At 37.2% G+C, this 22,320-nt stretch overlaps 1 protein-coding gene across 2 annotated transcripts; it reads left to right on the top strand.

Moving 5' to 3' along the window:
* Positions 1-484: 484 nt before the first annotated feature.
* On the top strand, positions 485-19,790 carry LOC106096185 (rho-related BTB domain-containing protein 1). Of its 2 annotated transcripts, none has more exons than XM_013263798.2 (13): positions 485-843; positions 1,455-1,765; positions 1,837-2,034; positions 2,101-2,548; positions 2,627-2,715; positions 3,120-3,297; positions 17,081-17,155; positions 17,229-17,327; positions 17,384-17,557; positions 17,623-17,865; positions 17,931-18,195; positions 18,842-18,995; positions 19,064-19,790. In XM_013263798.2, the coding sequence occupies exons 2-12, from the start codon at positions 1,482-1,484 to the stop codon at positions 18,970-18,972; spliced, it is 2,184 nt and encodes a 727-aa protein (XP_013119252.1). In that variant the 5' UTR covers positions 485-843; positions 1,455-1,481; the 3' UTR covers positions 18,973-18,995; positions 19,064-19,790. The 2 variants fall into 2 exon arrangements, with proteins under 2 accessions (XP_013119252.1, XP_013119251.1); XM_013263797.2 differs by having other exon boundaries at positions 18,824-18,995.
* Positions 19,791-22,320: the final 2,530 nt, after the last annotated feature.

The raw sequence follows: 22,320 nt of genomic DNA, 5'->3' as shown, positions 1-22,320 counted from the left end.
TTTGCCGGGGGAGGTCGTGTTCGTCTTTTTTCCCGTCTAAATTATATGCCGAGTATAGTGCACTCAACATTTTATTGCTGGGCAACTGCTCCTTCCTATCAATGAATAAATCTTGCTTGTGACCCAGTTCCTCAGCAATTAATAACATTTGCAATCAATTGAAGCGAAATTTGTATTGGCGCAGCGCCACAAAGCTACTATTTTGCTTATAGTACCTCTTCTACGGAATGTGCTCGCATTTTCGTCGTTACCATTTTTTTTGCGTTTTGACCGTTGAACTTAAGCGTAAACAATTTTCGTTCCCTCCATCTTCCCAAATTTTACACGCTTTTCATATGCCGATGGTATAACTTATTTATGGGTATTGAGAAACTGGACCCCGAGTTTTGCAAACATTGGTTCGTATATAGCCATACGATGCAACTTATAACGTCCATCCATTGCTACGTTATTTTTAGTGTTTAGGCTTAAATAAATAAGAATATTATGAGAACCCGGATTCAATACGCGGAGAAAACTTAAAACGTCGAGATAAATCAATATTTCTATATAAAGTATATAAAATTCTTTACAGTTTGAATCAAATTTCCTTTGATTTCTGCCTCCATTTGCCATAAAGGAATTTAAAACAACGAATGTAATCGTCATGGCTCGAAGCAAATAAACAATATATGGATTTAGATATGAGCTATTGTACTGGAAGTCGTAGCTGGAGCATAAAAAAATTGGTTTTAAGAGTTGACAAAACAGTGAAACTTATCCTAACACCGATACGGAAGTTTGCTTAAAGAAAACAAGCACAACGGGAAACAAAGTGATTGGCCCACCTATAGGTCATTGCATGTAAGTTGTCGAGAAGAATAAATGTTTTGGTCGTTGTATTATTGTTCACAATCATTTAGTACAAAAATAAAAGGAGTGTACGCACTTGTATAAAATGTCTCAAGACAGTCGAGTTTTCCATTTCTAAAATATCAAAGTGTGCTTTTGGATAACACCACATTAACGCATGACGAATCTAAATGCCTTGCATGCATTAAGATTTGTAAGAGAAACGGCCCAGGAATATACCGAAAACTTATTTATTTTTTACGATTCCACACAAATGCGAAAGGAAATCATCGTGTTCTGATGTCTTTGTTAAACTTGTAGCATATTAAGTCTGATGCTTGTGTATCGTTGGCTCTTTCATGTTAAAGACTCTTGTCTCAAGATGTAGGCGAACACAATGAATAGGCCCATATATATGCGCGATATTTTTATTTTGTTTATTTAAATGCAGTTAAATAAGATGAAACCAGCAGTTATTGTCTGATTAACTTGAATGTACTTAGGGCTGATACCATTCCCACTTATAGGAAGAACGCGGACTCATCGCCTCTTTTTTCCCACATTATGTTATATTACCTTTGCGCTTCTGCGTTGATGACTAATATTTTGCAACTCATTTACAGGAGGATTAACTTATTGTCGATGGCAAAATGGATAACGAACAACCCCATCAAGAACTTGTCAAATGTGTGCTTGTAGGCGACACTGCAGTTGGGAAAACAAGGCTCATTTGTGCCCGTGCTTGCAATAAACATGTCTCTCTCTCCCAGCTACTATCCACACATGTACCTACTGTCTGGGCAATTGATCAGTATCGTATTTACAAAGACGTACTGGAACGTTCATGGGAGGTGGTTGACGGAGTAAACGTTTCTTTACGACTATGGGACACTTTCGGCGACCATGATAAAGATAGACGTTTTGCTTATGGACGGTAAGATAACAGCGTACGAAACAATTTGTGTAAGCAGAGATTAAGAAAACTACTTTAAAATAAATATTTAGTTCCGACGTTGTATTGCTATGTTTCTCAATAGCAAGTCCCATATCACTGCGCAATTGTAAAGCTATGTGGTATCCAGAAATACGAAGATTTTGTCCAGATGTTCCAGTCATATTAGTTGGATGTAAAAATGACTTGCGGTATATGTATAGAGATGAGACATATCTCTCATATTTTGGAGAAAGGAGTACCTTCGTGAGGTACATGGAATGAAAAAAAAAAAAAACAAAAACAGAATGTGTAGTAATAAAAATTATTGTTAATAGGGCCGCTCTTAAGAGTGATTTAGTGATGCCGGACGAAGCTCGTGCCGTTGCTAGAGAATTGGGTGTGTCGTACTACGAAACTAGTGTTTTCACTTATTTCGGTGTTAACGAGGTTTTTGAAAACGCCATCCGGTCTGCATTAATAGCTAGACGTCAGCAGCGATTTTGGATGACCAACCTTAAAAAAGTGCAAAAACCCATGCTGCAAGCTCCATTTAGGCCACCTAAGCCACCACCGCCAGAAGTAACGGTAGTTGTGGGCAATTACCGGCAGGATATGTACAATATGTTTCTTGCCCAAACGTATACTGATCTCATTCTCGTTGTGGGCTCAACTAAATTTCCCGTGCACAAGTTTATGGTTGCTACTGCTTCAAATGTATTCAACCGAGTACTAAATATCGAAATCTCCGATATGGGCGGTCGAAGTAGTAGCGAGTCCAGCATGGTAAGTTTCAAATAGCTAAAAAAAATATATATATATATATCTATATGTATCAGAATTAATTATCTATTAAATATCTAGGTTAGTTCCACATTCGGCGAAGCTACTACGGCTGATTTTAACGACGATACTGAATGTTTACTGATACGTAACGAATCCCGAGCACAAAGGTAAATTAAAGAGTAATCTAACATTATGTGTAGTTCTACTGTAATTTTATAAATGGGCTGTGCGCCTTAAAATAACGAAATTGGGCAAATAAATAAATAAAAAAATAATTATGTGAGCCATGAGAGCCATGATAAATATGTATGTATGTTAGCTTCATTTGGTTGCTGTGTTCAATTGTTAACTGGCATCTGTTCAAATAACCTATTTGCTATTAAAAAGAAGTACATTCAAAATATGAATCTCGAAACATTGGTGACGCCACCAGCAACAATTACAAAATCATTAAAAAAGAACAAAAAAAAAATTGTATTAAAATCATTCCAAGTTATTTGTGCTTTTCATTTCACACATAAAAAGTTCAACCATTTATGAATTTTAAATATTTATATTAACTATATTTCAGAATGTGGGAACAAATAAAGCGCCGTTCAAGCTATCAGGCGTTACCCCTTATCGAAACAAAACGTCCTGTTGAACTTTACAAAGATTTGCATCATCCAGTTTTTCAGAACATTCGTGTGGTCCAAGTTGAAAACGCCAGAGGAATTCATTTTAACCAAACAATTCTAACACTAACAAAGGTAAACTATATTTTATAAATTTTTATAACCAGCTCAGCAGGAGGGCGTATTCTATATCCAACAAAAAAAGAATTATAGAAACGTGTTTTTGCTCTTTTATATAAGAACAAAATAATTCGTATACGTTTATTCTAACAATTATTTATAAAATCAATAGGGTCGGTTATTTTCACCGACTCAATTCTTTGGGCACCACATACTTCTTCGGAGTTAGAGATCCTCATCAATCTCCATTAGTGAGCAAGCTTATTCCGGTTTATAGGACCGATACCAATGTATTTTTTCACACTCAGAGGGAAATTGTAGTAAAAACAGCAAAAATGTATGCTGTATTAGCAAAAAGTCTGCAGAAAATAGGATAGCAGTAATTCTTTGCTAAAACAGCAAACATTTTCTGCTGTTTTCAAAAGGTTAAAAAAGGTTCAAACATTGCATAAAAATTAAAAAAAAAAAACTATATTCCACCTTAGCTTTCAATTTTACAAGCACATATAGTCCTTTTTTTTCAATTTCTTACAGTTTGCAGATTATTAAACGAATTAAAATAACAGCAGACAAAATAACTACTCTTATTATATTTATGTTTTTAACCATCCGACGGTTGCGTCATCCGTTGCCCTTACACGAAGTACAAGAGCCACACCTTTTGTACTTGTACTTTTGTATTGAATTTTGTTATGATTTTTTACTACTTTTTAATTATACATGTATAGCGAATGGGAGAAAATTTTTTATGAGTTTTATATGAGAAAAGCCTTAAAAACTATTTTTGTGTAAATTGTGCCTCGTCCAACGTATTATCTGTGCCGGTGTCGCATTAATGCATAAGTGTTGAATGCTCTGCACAAGCTGGTTTGTTACAGAAATGGCTGTTGTTTTAGCTACATTTTCATGTGGAGGTGACGATCCTCGGCAAGCTCCTGTAGGTGAGCAAGCTCGTTCCGGTTCAAAGGACAGATCGCCGTGGGAACAGGTTAGCCATTGGATATTTAAAGGCGCCAATAACCCGCCGTGCCATATCGAGCATCATAGGCAGTCAGTATTTGTGCAGCCGGTGCGCCAGGCCTCTCACTGAGACTCCGCTCGATACGGCTGATTGTCCGCGACTGCCGTTGCATCTACTCCGTTTGGAGCATTCCACTATCCACAACCGGTGGACGCGCCCGGTAGCTCGCAGCTAAGCTTCTCGTGACAGCACTGTACACCACACAGATCGAATCTCATTGTTCCAGCCTGCGTAGTGCTCACGGCTATTCCGTGCCGGACAGGAATGGCAATAGGCTCTTGTTTTCCGCTGCTGTCTGTACTCAGAACGGCATAGGCGACATGACGGTCTGTTCGTTCTAGACGCAAACGACGGTGAAGCTCCTTCTGCCGGTCTTGATAATATCTATAAAGAAAAAATGTATGTATTTATTCTGCTTTTGAACATTAGTTTTTTCTTATCTTTACATCAAATGCTTTCATTGCGTTCCGTATCCTTGGATATGCGGTTGTTCAGCGCTTGTTCCTCTATGGTTGGTAGTGCCAATTGTTTTGTCAGCATCAGTGGGAATGACCGTCGTCTGTTCCTTTTTATTGACATTTTTGAGCTTTTTTTAAAACTTACCATTTTAAAACAGCAGAAAATGTTTGCTGTTTTAGCAAAAATTTACTGCGGTTCCATTTTAGCAGACTCTGCTGGAGGCCACCGTAGCGCAGAGGTTATCATGTCCACCTATGACGCTGGACGCTGGGGTTCGAATCCCGGCAGGACTCTCAGAAAATTTTTCAGCGGTGGTTATCCCCTCCTAATGCTGGCGACATTTGTGAGGTACTTTGCCATGTAAAAACTTCTCCCCGAAGAGGTGTCGCTCTGCGGCACGCCGTTCGTACCCGGTTATAAAAAGGAGGTGCCTTATCATTGAGAGAAGTTTACCCCAGGTCCTGGGGCAAACATTGAGAGAAGTTTACCCAGGACCTGGGGTAAACTTCTCTCAATCTTCATGGGCAAATTTTCATTTTTTTTCTGTTACAGGAAACATTTTTGCTGTATTTACTAACAACTTTCTCTGATTGTAAGATTTTTGCGTTTATTTCGATTTCGAGACGAGCTTAGTGCATGCATGTGTTCATCGTTGTTGTGTTGGATTTTTTTATCCATACAACTACAATCGCTTCCATGGTATAAACACGTTATCTATGCAGCTTGTGGAAGTTGTGTTAATTACTTTGAATTAGAGCTGGCAAACTATCGGTATTCGCAACATTCGATATTTTTATATTTTTAATAATAAAAATCGATAGTATCGATACTATCCTTAATTTCCTATCACCTATCACCTATATTTAAAACGAAAAAGATAATCAAAAATTAAAGACCTCGGTTTATGTAGAAGCAATTTAAATGCACAGACAACTTTAAAAAAGTCATTTGGAAATCATGAGTGAAATTATTATCAATCGGATGAAAATTGCGCCCTCTATTGGCTTAAGAAGTAAAATCGGGAGATTTAATGACGAAGCCATATCAGTTTATGGGACGATCCGAACGATACATGAAATAGTCAACAAATTAATGATTGGGATACATTCAGGAGCGGATCGCTAATTTGTTGTTCAATTTGGGAAATAATCGAACTTTGCCGAAAGTAACGAAAGAAAAAATCAATCGATATTCAACCATAAATTAAAATTTATTTATTTATTTATTTCATTTCATGCAATGCGAAGCCATCAGGCCTATAAATAATCACACTATGCATAAGACGTACTTTTTCTAACATAAGTTAAAAAACTACCTAATTAAAAATAAAAAACTCAAAAACTTAGAAAATGGAAAAAAAATTTAACCTATTTAACACTTTCTGAATCTAGATAAAACTAAATAACAAATAAAAACAAATTACTAAAAATTATAAGCAGCAACTGATTAAAAAAAATCCTACTCAAAAAAGATCAACGTAATAAATTAAAAAAATGATTAAAGCATAATAAAAAAAGTAATACTTAAACCAAAATATAGAAAAAAAAAGATCACAATAATACTTTTGGCTTTGAAAACAAATTATCAAGAATTATAAATAAAAGAGCTTGAAAAAAAAAATAATTAAAAAATATCACTTAACAAAAAAAAAAAAAAGAATTAAACAAAATGGAAAAAAATAAGTAATACTAAAATCAAAAAATAAATAAATTACCAATAATACGCACGATAAAAACATTCCGTTAAAGTTGTTGACAATTTGACACAAAAATTAAAAGCGCTGAAAGTGTAGACGAAGACGATTTGATAAAGATCTTGTTGACAGACTGAAATTCTTTAAATCCGTAGGCAAGGAGTTGTACAAACGTGCAACCCTTACAAAAAGTAAAGTACCAATTTTTTTTTTTGTAACATTCGAAAAAAATACGTTATAAAACAAAACAAAATGAATACCCCGAAGAGAACACTACGGGAAACATCGCCAGAGGAAGCAACTGCTTTTAAAAGGACTGCCCTTGTAGGAAATATTGAGGTAAATGAATTAATGATTATGATGCAAAAATCTATGGAAGCAGTTATGGATGAAAAGATCAAAACTCTTTGTACAAAAACTGATGTTGAAGATCTTAAACAACACATAACAGATATTGACATTAAAGTTGAGAGTCTAAAAAACGAAAATCTGAAATTGAAGGAGGAAATAAATCAGCTTAAATTAGAAAGAGAAAAAGATCAACAACAAATAAGAAGATTAGTTGACCATGGAAGACGCAAAAATGTTATATTTAGGGGTCTAGTTAAAGAAGGTACCCCCATTAATTCTGTTCAGAATATATGCAAGAATGTACTAAAATTACCCAATGTACTAGTGACCACTGCTAGGGTAATACACACGGCTTCTAACAGCAAAATATCAGTTGTAGCCGAGATGCAAAATCAAGAAATGGCTGAATTAATACTCAAAAACACTGTGAAACTGGCAGGATCAACTGTAAAAATTGAAAGGGATCTAAATGAAAATCAACAGGTCGATCGAAAAGTTATGATGCAATTGAAAACTGACATTTTATTGAAAAGCAAAACTCACAGAGTGATGGTAAAAAATTCGTCTATTAAGATTGGTACGCAATGGATGTCGTGGAATAGCAACAAAATACTTGTCAGTGGAGATAAGAAAGCAGCAGATATACTGAAAGAACTATATGGAGAAATCATCGAAGACGTGAGTTTAAACTATCACCAATTGCTTCAAAAATCGAATCAAAAAAACTAATAAGAAACAATGTGTGTACCTTTAAAGACTTAGATATAAGTTATCCTATAAACATAAAAATATTGTCTTATAACATACATGGCCTAGCAAACAAGGTTCTATTTGCAGATTTCTTTGCCTATATAAAAACTATGGATATCGTTGCTTTACAAGAAACCCATGTCTGCGCTGATAGCTTTGAACGCTTTAAAATTTACTTCGGAGAGTTTGAGCAGAAATGGATACCAGCTACGAGACAAAGTAATTACGGAAGAGGTATAGGAGGATATTTTCTGGGAATCAAAAAGGATTTGCGGATAAAGGGTTTCAATAGTACATTCCAAACTATAGAGAATATGTGTGTTATTTGCATAAAAACTCAAAACACGGCATTCACTATTATACCTATCTATATGAGATCAGCAATGTGGGAAGAAACATACGAAATCGTAAAAAATGTAACCCGGCACAGTGAAGTTGTAAATCCAATAGTCATTGGAGATCTTAACGTCAGAATTGGGAACATGCAGATACTCCTAGATGAGGTATATAAAGAAGAATTTTCGGCAGGTTTTGAGAAAAGAAAGTCCAAGGATATTATTATAAATAACAGAGGAAGACAGTTTTTGGACCTGTGCTATGACTCTGGATTGTTTGTTATCAACGGTATGACGGCGGGTGATGAAAATGGAGAGTTTACGTTTGTTAGTGGCGTTGGCGAATCAGTTAACGATATATGTGCCGTCAGTCAAGATCTTTTGAAATTTGTAGAAAAATTTAATGTAGATGATAAAATGTGGTCAGACCACTTTCCAATAATTCTGACTCTGAAAATGCTTACAAAAGAGAACAAATCAAAACTTTTACCTAAATTGCATTGGAACCCCAAAGGTTTAGCAAAATACCAATCCAAAGTATCATCAGTTTTACAAGATAGAAAACAAACAACAATATCGTTTACCTGCGGAGACATAGTAAAGATAATAAAAGAGGCTCACTATGATGTAAGTGTAAAAAGCCAAGAATTCACTCCAAAACAAAAATGGTTTAATATAACGTGCCATAAAACAAGAATACTTGTTCAGGCCACACTCAAGAAATACAGGGCCAACAGTAGCGAGGAAAATAGACTGGAGTATCGGGATCAAAGGCAAAAATATAAGGAAATCTGTCAAAAAGCTAAAGACTCTTACTATAAAATCATAGAAAGCAACCTAGAAAGAGTGCAAAATAGCAAAGAGTGGTGGAAAATTGCCAAAGAAATAAGAAACACGAACTACTATCAAGAAATTAAATCTTCTGCAGAAGATCTACAAACGCACTTCAAAAATCTATTAAATCCTCACCAAGAGCAATCAGACATCCAATATGCACACAATTTGCAATTTTATCACGAGCTGGACACGCCAATAACACTGTCGGAAGTCAAAAAAGTTTTGAGTAAAACAAAAGACCATAAGGCTCCTGGCGAGGATAGAGTGCCATACGAATTTTTTAAAAATGCACCAAATGATCTATTGGCAGAAATTGTGAATACGTTCAATACCTTGTACGACTCCGGTTGTGTTGATGAATCATTACTCAGGACTATCATTTATCCAATTTTCAAAAAGGGGGATAGAACCTTGTCGTGCAACTATAGAGGTATTGCATTTATGAATTGTATTGCAAAAATAATGATGGGCATACTTAATGAAAGACTGTCACTATGGTCGGAGAAACATAAGATACTAAATGAGTATCAAGCAGGTTTTCGTAAAAATTATAGCACGTCTGACAATATTTATAACCTATCCTCAATCGTACATTTGAATTTCAGCCAAAAAAAGAAAACGTATGCTTTTTTCGTTGACTTTAAGGCGGCGTTCGATAACATTTCAAGGAAAGCGCTCATATTCAAACTGCAATCGATAGGCATGTCAACGAAAGCTGTAAGATTTATCGAAAACGTTTATAAAGACACAACATCAGCAGTGTGGACCGGAAATGAATTGTCGGAATACTTCAATACTTCGTCAGGTGTCAAACAAGGATGCCTACTCTCACCGCTATTATTTGCTCTGTACCTAAATGACCTGCATGACACTCTAGAAGGCGGAGTTAACCTAAATGGATTAAATGTAAGATTACTTCTATATGCCGATGACATCGTAATACTAGCCGATGAACCAAATGTGCTACAACAAATGATCTACAACTTGGAAGAGTATTGTAAACTATGGACAGTCGAAGTAAATTTAAATAAATCAAAAATTATGGTATTTAGAAAAGGTGGGAGAATAGCCAGAAATGAAAACTGGACATTTAAATCGAATCCTGTGACGATAACATCGGAATATTGTTATCTAGGAGTAACATTAACACCATCCATGAGCTTTAGCAAGCATGTTGAAAAAAGGAATCAAGCAGCAAAAACTAGTATAAATAGCACATGGAACGACTTTCTAAAAAAACAGGATGTACCACTTCAATCTAAGTGGAAACTCTTTCTAGCCGTTAGCAGATCAATACAATCATACGCTGCGCAAGTATGGGGTTACAAACACTTTGAGGAAGTTGACAAGCTGCAGACATATTTCATCAAGAGAATGCTTAATCTCCCAGATTGCATACCAACATACGCCATAATGCTAGAAACTTCCATCGAAAATGGACATATATTTACACTAGATTTAAACATAAGATATGTGTTTAAAACTCTATTTGAGTACGACGAATCTCGTCTACCATTTCTTCTTTCAAAGAAAATACTGCAGAACAAATTATCCTGGGTAAAACGCCTAAATGAAATGGGAGCGGAACATGATATTGAGTGGTCAATAAACAATCTGAACAAAACAACTTGGAAAGAAAACGGAACTAAACTGCTACAAGCACTAAGAGTAAAGAATTATAATATATATATGTCGAGAAAGCAGAGCACAAGTAGGATATACAGAAATTTAGATCCTATGCAAGGAGCAAACTATTTAAAAACATCATATAAGATCGAAGACATAAGATGCATACTACAGATCAGAACAGAAACAACGATTCTAAATGGTAATATATACAGGAACAATGGATCCGAAATATGTTCGCTCTGCAACACAATGGAGATAGAAAACGTGGAACACTTCATAGGCCGGTGCCCGGTGTTAAAAGAAATTAGGAAAATATATTTTAACAAGGAAATATTAACAGAAAACGAAGTAATAAGTCTTCTTGATGGCGCAGTTGTAGAATGGACACGGCTTGCAAAATACACCAAAATGGCTATGAGATACAGGCTAAATCTGATAAATGAATTCAACTATTAAACTGAATATTATCTGTATATATATGTATAACAATAGCAAAACCCCATATGCAGACTAACGACAATATGTCATGTCTTAGAGATTAATATTAAGTATTTATTTATATATTGTACAAAATCTTACCACACATTGTATACATAAAGAATTATGAAAATAAATACTACTACTACTACAAAAAAAGTACTACTCAAAAAATTATCTACCCTCGGAAGAACCAACTGATTAGTTCTGGTAGAATGACAAAAATTAAATTCATTAACAAGAAAAATTGTCGATAGTATCGACAGTGCCATCGATATTTTGCAGGCTTAACTACGAACGCCAAACGGAGGCAACGTCCCTCGCCCGGCACCACGCAGTCTGGAGCAATGAGGTTCGATCTGTGTGGTGTTGAGTGCTGTCACGAGAAGCTGCGAGCTACCGGGTCCGTCCAGAGGTTGCGGATAGTGGAATGCTCCATACGGAGTAGTTGCAACGGCAGTCGCGGACAATCAGCCGCATCGAGCGGAGAGTCTCAGTGAGAGGCGGCTTTGGCTCTAGCACAAATACTGGGTGCCTATGATGTTCGATATGACAAGGCGTGTCATTGGAAATGTGGCTACAACAACGACATCTGTCGCTGTTGCTCCCAGGGTCCAGTTTCGAATGCCGGCCGAGCTCTGCCGTACTTGTATTTTAAACTTTTCCTGCCTTTTGAGGCGTAGATTATTTATTTCTTAACTTTACATTTATTTCTCAATCCCATGGCAGCCGGTTGTACGTACTGGATTGAGCCGATGAAGTCCTTCATCGGCAAGGGCTGCCGCCTCAGTGTACAACACACTGCTACAATAACAACAACGTATATTTCTCTTCGAATCGAGCTAAATTATCAAAGATTTTTACGATTACAACACAAAACACTGAGACGCGTTTCAACCTGGGTGAGGGGACATTTCAATCACTTCAAGTGTGGAAACCGTACATGGAAAAAAGATCGATATATGAAGTTGCAACAAACGGAATGTCGAAATTCGAGTTACCCTATCCCATACTGGAACGTTTAAAAATTTACGCGTTGCAAACTTGTGTAAGCAAACGTTTAAAAAGTGTTGTTATCAGAGCACAAACATTCACCTTATTCCCATTGTCGAAGGCGAAAATCGACAGCAGTCGAAGGCGAATTTCACGTTTCGTGGTATTCTGTAACTTATTCGCCTTTGACAGTTAAAAAAAAACAATTTTGAAAAAAACATAGGTTCCATACTATTTCGACAAAGAGGCGTGATGTATTCTAGAATGCAATTAACTTATGTATCGATCGTATTCGTCAAATTTGACAGTCGAATTCGACGTGATACCAAAAATGTAAACGAATTTTCGTTCTCGAGAACCATAATACCATTTTGTAAAAATTTCGAATTTCGACTAGGTCATTGCCAACCGGAATAAGGCGAATTATCTTTGAGCCTATAATTCCATTCCAAAAATTGCATACATCAAATGGCCAAGTACAAGTCTTAAAGTTTTATTTTATTTATTCGTAAATTTAGAATAAATGTATCGTAAATGTGAAGAGGCAGTTGTGTTTATTAAAAACGTAGAAGGCCTCAAGGGTAGGTCGTAGGAGACGGCCCTCCATGAAGTAGTCCTCCTACTGAAGGAGTACGCGATGGCGGGTTTCCTGAATACTGAAAGGGCATTTAATAATGAGGAGATGGGTCGACAGTCACCGCCCTGAACCGCACGGGGGTCGAACTGAGTTTCTCCCAGTGTGATTGTATGCTACGTGACAGGGCTATGAACGCGGAATGAATTGAATGAATTTAACGATTGTGTACAGCGTTGGGCCACCGACCAACGTTTGTGCAGATCTAATTGCATAAACCTGTACAGATATTGGGACAAATGAGGGTTCTGGGTTTCACATTCACAAGGAAACTTCAGTGGGATGAGAACGTGAAGAAGTTTATGTTGTTGTAGCAGTTTATTGTGTTCTATCTACTTGATTCTGTTGAGTGTCAAGACCCAGGAACTCTGCGACTAAGATGGGGTGCGTCTACAGGGATCTGGGTCTGAGTCGAGTGGGTCTGGCCGGGCAGTTAAACAGGTGACGTGTATCGTGCGGTCCCTGGTTACAATCGGGACATACATCTTGCACGTCGGCATCAATTCTAGCTCTGTAGGAATCGAGGCGACTGCATCTGCCGGAACGTAATTGATGTAGCTTATTTGTTCCAGGAAGGAGGTCCACACATCGATACAAGCAACTTGCTGTCGGCACGATTTCACATGGTATTACTATTTACGGATGGACTTCTTCAAGGAATATCTCCAAGATAAACGTGACCATGAACTCTTGCTTTAGGAGTGCTACCGGATTACTTAAATGCACACCCGTGGATACCTTAAGGGTAGAAGGAAGATTTTGTGATTTTGAACACCTGCAGTTTGAACAGTTTTGCCGAAGAAACAGACGACCATTTGCTTCAAAGCGCTTTTTCCACGACCAACATTCGCTGAATTTAGCTCGACTTCGAAGACCCACACGGTCGCTTGTTATTTTTTTTTTTCGTTCGCGTACGCATAGATCCACGATTTGCCATCTGTGACGATCTTAAAAAAGTATTTTGAAGCTTGCTGGAGCAAACATGGAATAAAGTGATGTGTTGGCGCAACTGTTTTTGACGCTGCCTGATAAATTTAATCCCCTAGTTACTGTGTTGCAAAATGTAGAGGGACACAAATTAACATTTAACATGGCTAAAGAAAGGCTAATTAATGAAGAATCGAAATTTTCTAACATAAATGAAGACGTTCAACATCAATCAACAGGTTTTTCTAGCAAAAGACCACCAAGTTAAAAATTGTTGGCGGAAGGATGCAAGATCTGCAGAAAGTAAGTCGGTGTCATTCATTGCATACAAGAACACAACAGTTCAAAGAACGTATGACAGCCAAATCAAGTTCAATTTGGATTGGATGAATCTAGTTTCCCAACAATAAAAGATTTGGAGATGCCTGTTGAAATGAATGTCGCGAAGAATAGTCATTCTATTGTTGCGAAACAAATTGGTAATATTGAAGGAACTAGTAATAAAAGATTCAAGGTGATCGTACTAGACGTGTTATATGCTCCAGAGTTGCGGGACAATTTGTTGTCAGTAAGAAAGCTCACCAATTGTGGCCTAGATGTGAAATTTTTAAAGAACAGTAGAGTAGTAAGCATTGTAGAAGTCCATTTAGTGGCACTAGGACACGGACTACCCGATGACTCCAAAGAATAAACTTGGGTGTATGTGGTCCTATCACACCAGTTGCGTGGAATGGATCGAAATATTTCGTGACGCTTATTGATGATGGGAAAAATGACTATTTGTCAAAAGATCAGATTTTGTGATACAAAGTTAAAGGAAATGTAGAAACAACAGTTGCGTATTCACCTCAGCAAAATGAACAATATCGGAAAAATTTTTGGATGCATGGCATATTCCTGGAAGCCAAATATTCAAAGAAAAAAGTTGGACCCAAAACCGAAAAGTTGGAAGGGTACCGATTATGGGATATAAAGTCGAAAAAAATCATTCTAGCCCGAGATGTGAAGTTTGATGAAAATAGTTTCCTATTCAAGGCTGTTCAAGAAGTGACCTCAAAACCTAAAATAATATATAGCAGCAACGAGCAAGAGGGGAAGTCGAGGATGTTGCTGTGTCTGAAAATTCTCCAATAAACATAGATGAAGAAGTAGTCAATGATATAGAACCTGAAAATGCCAGTGATTCTGAGAATTCGAGTGTGTCCTCTTTTAATGGCTTTAAAGAAAGAGAAGAACCAGTAGAAAAAAGAAGACAGAGTACCCGAATGAGTAGACTTCCAGGGAGATTTCTTGATTACATTACTGGTTTTGAAGCAGATGCTAGTATAAGCCAAGTTCCAAACAGCTATGTGGAAATTTCTTCAAGAAAAGATGCTGGAAAATGGAAAAAAGCTGTAGAAGAAGAGCTACACTCGATGCAAGAAAATCATGTGTGGGATATAGTCCCAATACCAAAATTTGTTGAAATCCAAGTGGGTGTTTAAAATCAAAAATGACAATTTGGGAAATTCATCAAAATACAAGGCCAGGCTTGTTGCCAAGGGTTTTCAAGAGAAATACGGAATCGACTACTATGATACATACGCTCCAATTGCAAAATTAACAACAATAAGGGTAGTACTGGCTGTTGGTATCAAGAAACAATTTCATTTTCATCAACTCGATGTTAAGACAGCATTTTTGCATGGAGACCTTAGTGAAGAAATTTTTATGGCAATTCCGCAAGTATTTATATGGACTGAAACAAGCGGCGAAATGTTGGAATGAAAAATTTAATGATTTCATTGTATCTCTCGGATTTACCAGATCAAGACATTATTACTGTATACGAAAATTGAATTCAATATTTTTAAATCTTTTTGTGGATGATATGCTGTTGGCTGGAAATAATTTGGAGAGTATTTATGAGTTAAAAAGAAAACTTTCACAGCATTTTAAAATGGCAGAATTCTCTTGGAATGAATTTCAATTTTAATAATGGGGACTTGTACATTTCTCAGAAGGGTAACGCATTGATAAGCTTTTGTCAAAATTGGGAATGAACGAATGTAACAATGTAAAAGCGCCTATGGAGAAAGGATTACAATTACATGTGAATGCATGTGATACCTGTACTAATAAACCATATCGCGAACTTTTAGGATGTCTGGTGTACCTAATGTTATGCTCAAGACCAGATATCTGCTTTACTGAGCCGTTTTGGAAATAATCCAACAGATTTACACTGGCAGCAGCATCTGAAGAGAGTATTGAGATACTTAAAAGGAACTTCGGAATACAAATTTTGTTTCAAAAACGCCAATAATGAGCCCCCAGTTGGTTATGCTGATGCCGATTGGGCATCTGATTAAAATGATTGGAAATCTATAAGCGGTTTTCTATTTAAAGTATATGGTTCGTCTGTTTCCTGGTGTAGAAAAAAGCAGCAGCCCGTTGCAATGTCATCATCCGAGGCAGTATATATATAGCATTGAGTCTGGCAACATCAGAAGCACTATGGCTACGTGGATTGATGGAAGATCTTGGAGAAATTAAAAATTTTACAGTCAAGATATATGAAGACAACAGAGGTTGCATTGGGATGTCAAAGAATTTAGAAAGCAAACGAGCCAAACACATTTACACAAAACACGATTTTTTGAAAGGGCATGTGAGAAATCGAACAATAGGTGTAGAACCAATCAACACCCAGAATCAATTAGCTGATGTTTTTAACAAATCCTTAGATGTTGGACTTTTTCAAAACTATGTGGTGAACTTGGACTTCTCGATTGAGAGGGGGTGTTGTGGTGATAAATATTTACTCACTAAAGTAATCCTGCAGATTCAGTAGTCCGGTAGATTCAGCGACCTAAACTCCTTTTGGCAAGGGAATAGACCAACCTCCACAAGACCACTCTGGGTGCATCTTATTTTAGCCAACGATTGTTGGATAAAGACGGAAAGTTGTTATCACAACACAGAAATATCGTGGCAGGCTTTAGGCCATAATTGTGCACATGTTTGTCAACTTTTTTTAACAACGTTTTGTAACTTCTTGGTTCTTCTTCTGGTTATTTTTCCATTTTATGTTCTCTTTTTCAAAAAATAATAATCAAATGTTTAGCCAAAATAAAACAGCTGAAGCACAACGGCTGTTTTCGATAATTTGAAATTCCCTCTCCCAAAATTTTCCTCTCCCCATTTAGTCAGAATAGGAGTATTTTATTCGAGGGAGAAATTAATTCCCAGGGAGTTTTCGAATTGAGCTGTTTATGTTAGCATAGAATTTTTCTAATCTGTTAAAAAACATTGTTCGTTTCGGTTTGAATTTTCTTTTATCCTCGAAGTTCTTTACAAAATCAATTGCCGAAATCTTTAAGTTTTGCACGCTTTTCGAGAGTACTCGGCCATAATTTATATCGACCGCATATTCTATTAGAATCGAAATATAATTTATTTATTGTAGAGTTAAGCTTGACGAAAATAAATGAATATTAATTAATGCAGATTCTCTGGGGTGGCTTAGCACCCCTCCCCCGCGACCCCCTAACAACGCCAATGCAGCGACAAACTTTTCAAAAAAAGAGCAAGTCCTCAAGTTCCGAGTGCCCCTTTTGAAATTTTGGTTGAAAATTTGTTTCCCCTATAACAATAATCCACCAAATGAAATTTGTATTGTTTTTTTTTTTTTTTTTTTTGTATACAAATAGCTTATCACACCACAGGCGTTGCACCAATGTCTTAAATTTATATATACAGGAACAATCGATATATACAATATAGAGGTATGTATACACAAAAAAAAAAAAATTAATTTGCGCTATTAATTGGTGAAAATACAATTATGACTTTATACAGGATATCAAACAGGCTGCAGAATTATTGGAACTATCTCAACTATCCCATTTGTTATCCAAGCCATGTGTGAACGAAGAACAAAATACTCATATTTGTTTGGTAATTTATCTTGTTGGCTCCTTTGGAAGTTCAATTTCAAACGAATTGTTTTACAGAGCATTAAGGAAAGTATGGAGAAGCATTGCGTAGGTGATGGTATTTTTACAGATATCACTTTTGAATTGGACGATGAGGGGCAAATGAAAGCGCATCGGGCAATCATGGTTGCCAGATGTGATGTTATGAGAGCCATGCTGGCGGGGGACTTCCGTGAAGCTCATTCCAGTGTGGTACTGTCAAGTCATTCGTATAATATATGTAAATACAAAGATTAATACATTTACTCCTGTTGCAGATTGTTTTTCCTGGTGTTACTGCCTACACATTCCACAAACTACTATGCTATTTGTATACGGATGAAATACCGCATATATCTGCTGTTAAATGTCTAAACCTGTTGGAGTTAGCCAACCGCTTATGCCTGCCACGTTTATTGAATTTGGTTGAGTGCCGAGTTATAGAGGACTTAACAATGATTTCACAAAATGAAACGAATGAGACAGTGGACCATTGCCTTAAACTTTTGGAACCCGTGAAAGTAGGCTTCACTGTACATGCATACACCTGTGTATTCTTATATAATACAATATTTCTATATTGAAGCTCTACAATGCGCATCAATTGGCCGAATGGTGCATGTCGTATTTGTGTGTCAACTACAACATCATCTGCAAATATTCTATTAAAGGCTTGAGGGCTTTGCACCAAGAGAACCAGGAGTATTTGCGTGAACATCGTTGGCCACCTGTATGGTATTTAAAAGATTATGATTACTATCAGCGATGCATTAATGAAATGAACAAGGAGATAAAAAATTCTCGTCGGGAATCGCGGAGCGATGATGAGGGCTGCCTATGCTTTAGTGGAGGTAAGTGTTGACAGCAGTTTAAGAAGTAAATATTGCGGTTTAAATGAAAATAGCATTAGCGAAATCATATCTAACAATTTTTAAAAACTAAAATGTTTCATGAGAGGAATGTTCATGGTTTGTATGAAATATGAGAAGCAAAACATGCACACAATACAAAAACATTGACACCCCCATATCATTCTTTTTTCAATTTAATCTCTTCGTATCAACTTTAATCTTTTCGAATCAACTGCTTTCCCACGTACATTATATATGAACGTTTCTACAAAATTAATAATTTCCACTGTTATAAGTTGAATTCCAGGATATTTCTAAAGCAGCAGTGGTGGGCACACAAACACTTATGCACAGTATTTCCAACCCCATAGGCTTATGTTCTTGGTTACGTACACAAACATGTGCAATAGTTTGTGTGTGTGTGCGTGTATTTGCCCACCATTCTTCTCAAGAGGTTTCTAACGCTTTCGGCTTCAAAAATCTTATTTATGACAAATGCATTAAATTTTTAGTCAAATTTAGTCATGTGTATGACCAGCTTGTATTTTGTTTTCAATCATCCATGATTCATTCCATTTCGTAGCTAGCTCATTAGCTCTTTGATTATTAATAAGAAATTTTCGAAAAGTAATCTCTTGGATGCTAGGAAAATCAAAACAGCAACGGATGTCTTCAGGCAACGGAAGCGAGACGACGAATGACACTCAAATTTTTAATAGCTCTGGAATCTCGATGAACCACATTGACTTGGAAGCCGACATGGACTTGAATCTCTGACACCCAGCACTGGGGCATAGACGGTAACAATAAAAATCTGAATTGTATTATCACAAAAAAATCTGATTTGTGTTATCATCATATTTTTCAGATCGTTCCGATTCATCGTCATATTGCCCGTATTGATATGCTTCATTTGTACCATACTGAGCATATTAATTTTATTTCAAATATACACGTAACGCTGGGAAGTTGTCAAAAAACAGATTCTTGACGAACCATTAGCGAGAGCATGGAATTCGAAATTCGTCTGAAAAGCGAAATTGGACCACTTATGCAATCGAATAGCTGAGGATAACGAACGCATCTAAACAATACTTTCAATGTTAATCATCTATTGTATGAGAAAAAGGCAACGCATTTTAACCTGCTTCAAATATTAAATTGCGAAATAGGGAACTTCTGTCTAGCCATTAGCCATTAGCTTTAAGCATTTACAATAAGTTATTTAGATGTAAGTAGACACACACACACACACACACACATACACACACAATCACAAGCACATACACATACCAACACTATTCGTTTATTTCTTTGCAAGAATCATTTATACCCATTCAGTTCTCTCATAAAAGAGAAGCTCCTGACTGAACGTATTATGTACATAAGTCACAAGTCTCTCCTCAATTGCGATTATTGTGCATTTGTTTTGCAAATTAAATCCGAACTCTAGTACGGTGTTGAAACATTGTGGATATTTGCTAGTAGTCTCTATTCAACTATATCACGTAACACAATATAACACATGTAAATACGTTTTTTAATAATGCTACAATACAATAAAACATTACCGAAACAATCGAACAGAACTGTCATTCCGATTTTTTCAGTTCAAATATAAAGACTGGTACTATGTGCACGGGGCAGACACGGCCCCTGGTTCGTCTTTTCTTCGTTATGGGAGAGGCACGTTCCGGAGTGCCTTCTCCGCACGCTTCTGGTCCGCGTCGGGGTTGGAAAAAAATCCCGGACCCTGGTTCTGTTCGGTTTGCCAGAACCGCCTCCATCACCGGTCGGTGTCGGTGAGGTGTAACTGGTGCATGGAGTGGGTACATTTCCGATCTTACTTTGGCTTCAAGTTGCTGTGCGATCATAGCCAGCTGCTGCTTTTGCGTATATTGCCGGGCAGCAATATACGCAACAGCAGCATCCCAGCCCCAATATTGGAAGTGTATAATTTTTTCCAACTGAACTGCAACGGTCTCCGTGGTAAGATCGATGAGATTGTGGATTTTATGCAGTTTGCACAGTTGTGACGGATACAATGTTCTACGTAAGGATCGCTCAAGGAATGGAGTAGGGGCCTTCGCGATACACCATTCCGTGCAATACAGACCCATCTCCCCTGCGCCTGGCGCTAGTGACCCCTACATTGAGCGCATGGGGATAGCAGTCACGCCATTCTCTCCCAGATAACGACCTACGTGGCATGGCTTTGGCAGAGCAGACTGAAGGCTCCACGTTTTGCACGGTGAATGAAGATGCGCCCGCTAGGATTTCGAGGAGGTGCAGCAGCTCGCCAGACATTTCCATTGCATCCCCTGATCTCTTGAGTGATGTATCCTGGCAAGCCATCATCTCTTTGGGGTCAGACCACCTTCCCATAATTCTCACCATCGACCGACCACCCGACTTTATTACCTCTGAGCGCCGGACGTTTATCAATCAGAAGGCCGATTGGGCTAGCTTCAGAGAGTACACTAATCGCCGCACCCACGCATGTGCCAGTTGCCAAGAGGAAATTCCGAGAAATCACTATCGCAGCAGCCGCTCGCTTTATACCAACCGGTCGACTACCCCAAGTACGGCCCAATTTCCCAGCGCAGGCAGTGGTACTCGCAGATGAGCGTGATGGGATTCGTTTTACGGATCCCACTAACTAAAGAATCAGCGAGCTGAGTTTGGACATAAACAGGGTAGTAAACGAACATAGGCGGATATTGTGGCTGGAACACTTGGAGGTCTACTGTTAAGTCACTCTCGAACCCCTGTAGACGGGATCATAGGACCTCAGTCAATTTTGAAGGATCAGGATTTAGGAAAATGATTTCGAAAACCATAGAAATTGGGTCAAAATATTGTAAAAATTTGGACGTGGACCACCTAATTCCTAGCGCAAGAACTTTGTCCAGAAAATATCAATGGCATTGGACAAAAAAACTTGAAATAAAAGTTATGATTCAGGACATAGTTTAACTTTATCTTTTCAGTTTAACTATACAATAAGGAAAGGTCAGGCGGCGTACTTGATATCCCATTCACATATCCGCATCATATATACTTTTTAAAAATAACTTAATGTAGATGTTTCCCGTTACTTCGGCGCCTCTTTAAGCGCATTTATCAACCGATTATCTCGAAATTTTGCAGAGCGATTTCCTCTATGACACACACCCACAATATGTACGGACATCGGTCCACATTCTTCATTTCAAATTTGAACAAATTTTAATTTCGAGAATCCAAAGTGATGTAGGGTTTCAAAAGGTCGACTTTGCCCGACTTAAGGTCTGGTTATGCTCTCGTTTATGTAGATTAAATGTATCGTAAACGTAAAGAGGCATGCTTATTACAAAACCGTGGTACAATTAAGAGGTAACGTCATTAGCACAACAACAAAAGTGTACCCCCGAAGAAACTACTTTGAGTGGCAATTGCCGAAAATTGAAGAAATAGAAATAAACTTTGTTTTACAGACTTATCTTCTTCAAATGTGGTTTATATTTGTATTTTCATCAGTATAACACTGTTTTGTTGCTTATGTGTGGAGTATCGTATCAAATAAAATATCTTTTTAACATTTTAGAAAAAAGACACAACTTTTCTATCAAGCCATTGACATTAAGATTTACTGCATATTCAAAAAAAAAAAAAAATAAAAAAATTGTACTTATAAGTGCATCCTGTTACAAAAGCGTAGCAATTGCCATTTCAAATAAAAGAATATTATTAACAGAAAAGACTTGTGAGGGTCTGACGTCGGAGAACTTCAGGCATACCTCAAGGTTACAACATGTATGCCTTAAGGGCAGAGCGGAGAAGACGTCCTTGACGTTGATAATCGATTTTTAAACTTTGTTTAGTCCCTATGTAGTCAATCATGGGTATATATCGCCATGTGGCACGTTTTCTCCCGTATCGAGACACTAATTAGAGTAAAAAATGATATCGCCTGAGATTGTTTTTAACTTTCTTGAGTGCAGATTTAGTGACTCGCACGATAGAAAATGTCGGCAGGACAGGCAGAATACACTTAGCATCCATTCTCACTGAACCCAAATATTATTGTGGTATCCAAATCCATACCAAAGAGCGTAAGAAAGAACAAGAGCTGGCGTTAGAGGG

This window comes from Stomoxys calcitrans, chromosome 1 (assembly GCF_963082655.1).
Source record: "Stomoxys calcitrans chromosome 1, idStoCalc2.1, whole genome shotgun sequence".
NCBI classification, from domain to species: Eukaryota; Metazoa; Arthropoda; class Insecta; order Diptera; family Muscidae; genus Stomoxys; species Stomoxys calcitrans.
Note: the sequence above shows the minus strand (reverse complement) of the source record. Positions and strands in the feature narration are given on the sequence as shown.

Bases quoted from the DNA above. Each gene is read 5' to 3' on its own strand.
- LOC106096185 (XM_013263797.2), top strand. From the start codon at position 1,482: ATGGATAACGAACAACCCCATCAAGAACTTGTCAAATGTGTGCTTGTA. The intron at 2,716-3,119 runs GTAAATTAAAGA...ACTATATTTCAG, and splicing joins AACGAATCCCGAGCACAAAG to AATGTGGGAACAAATAAAGC. The intron at 17,866-17,930 runs GTAGGCTTCACT...TCTATATTGAAG, and splicing joins AACTTTTGGAACCCGTGAAA to CTCTACAATGCGCATCAATT.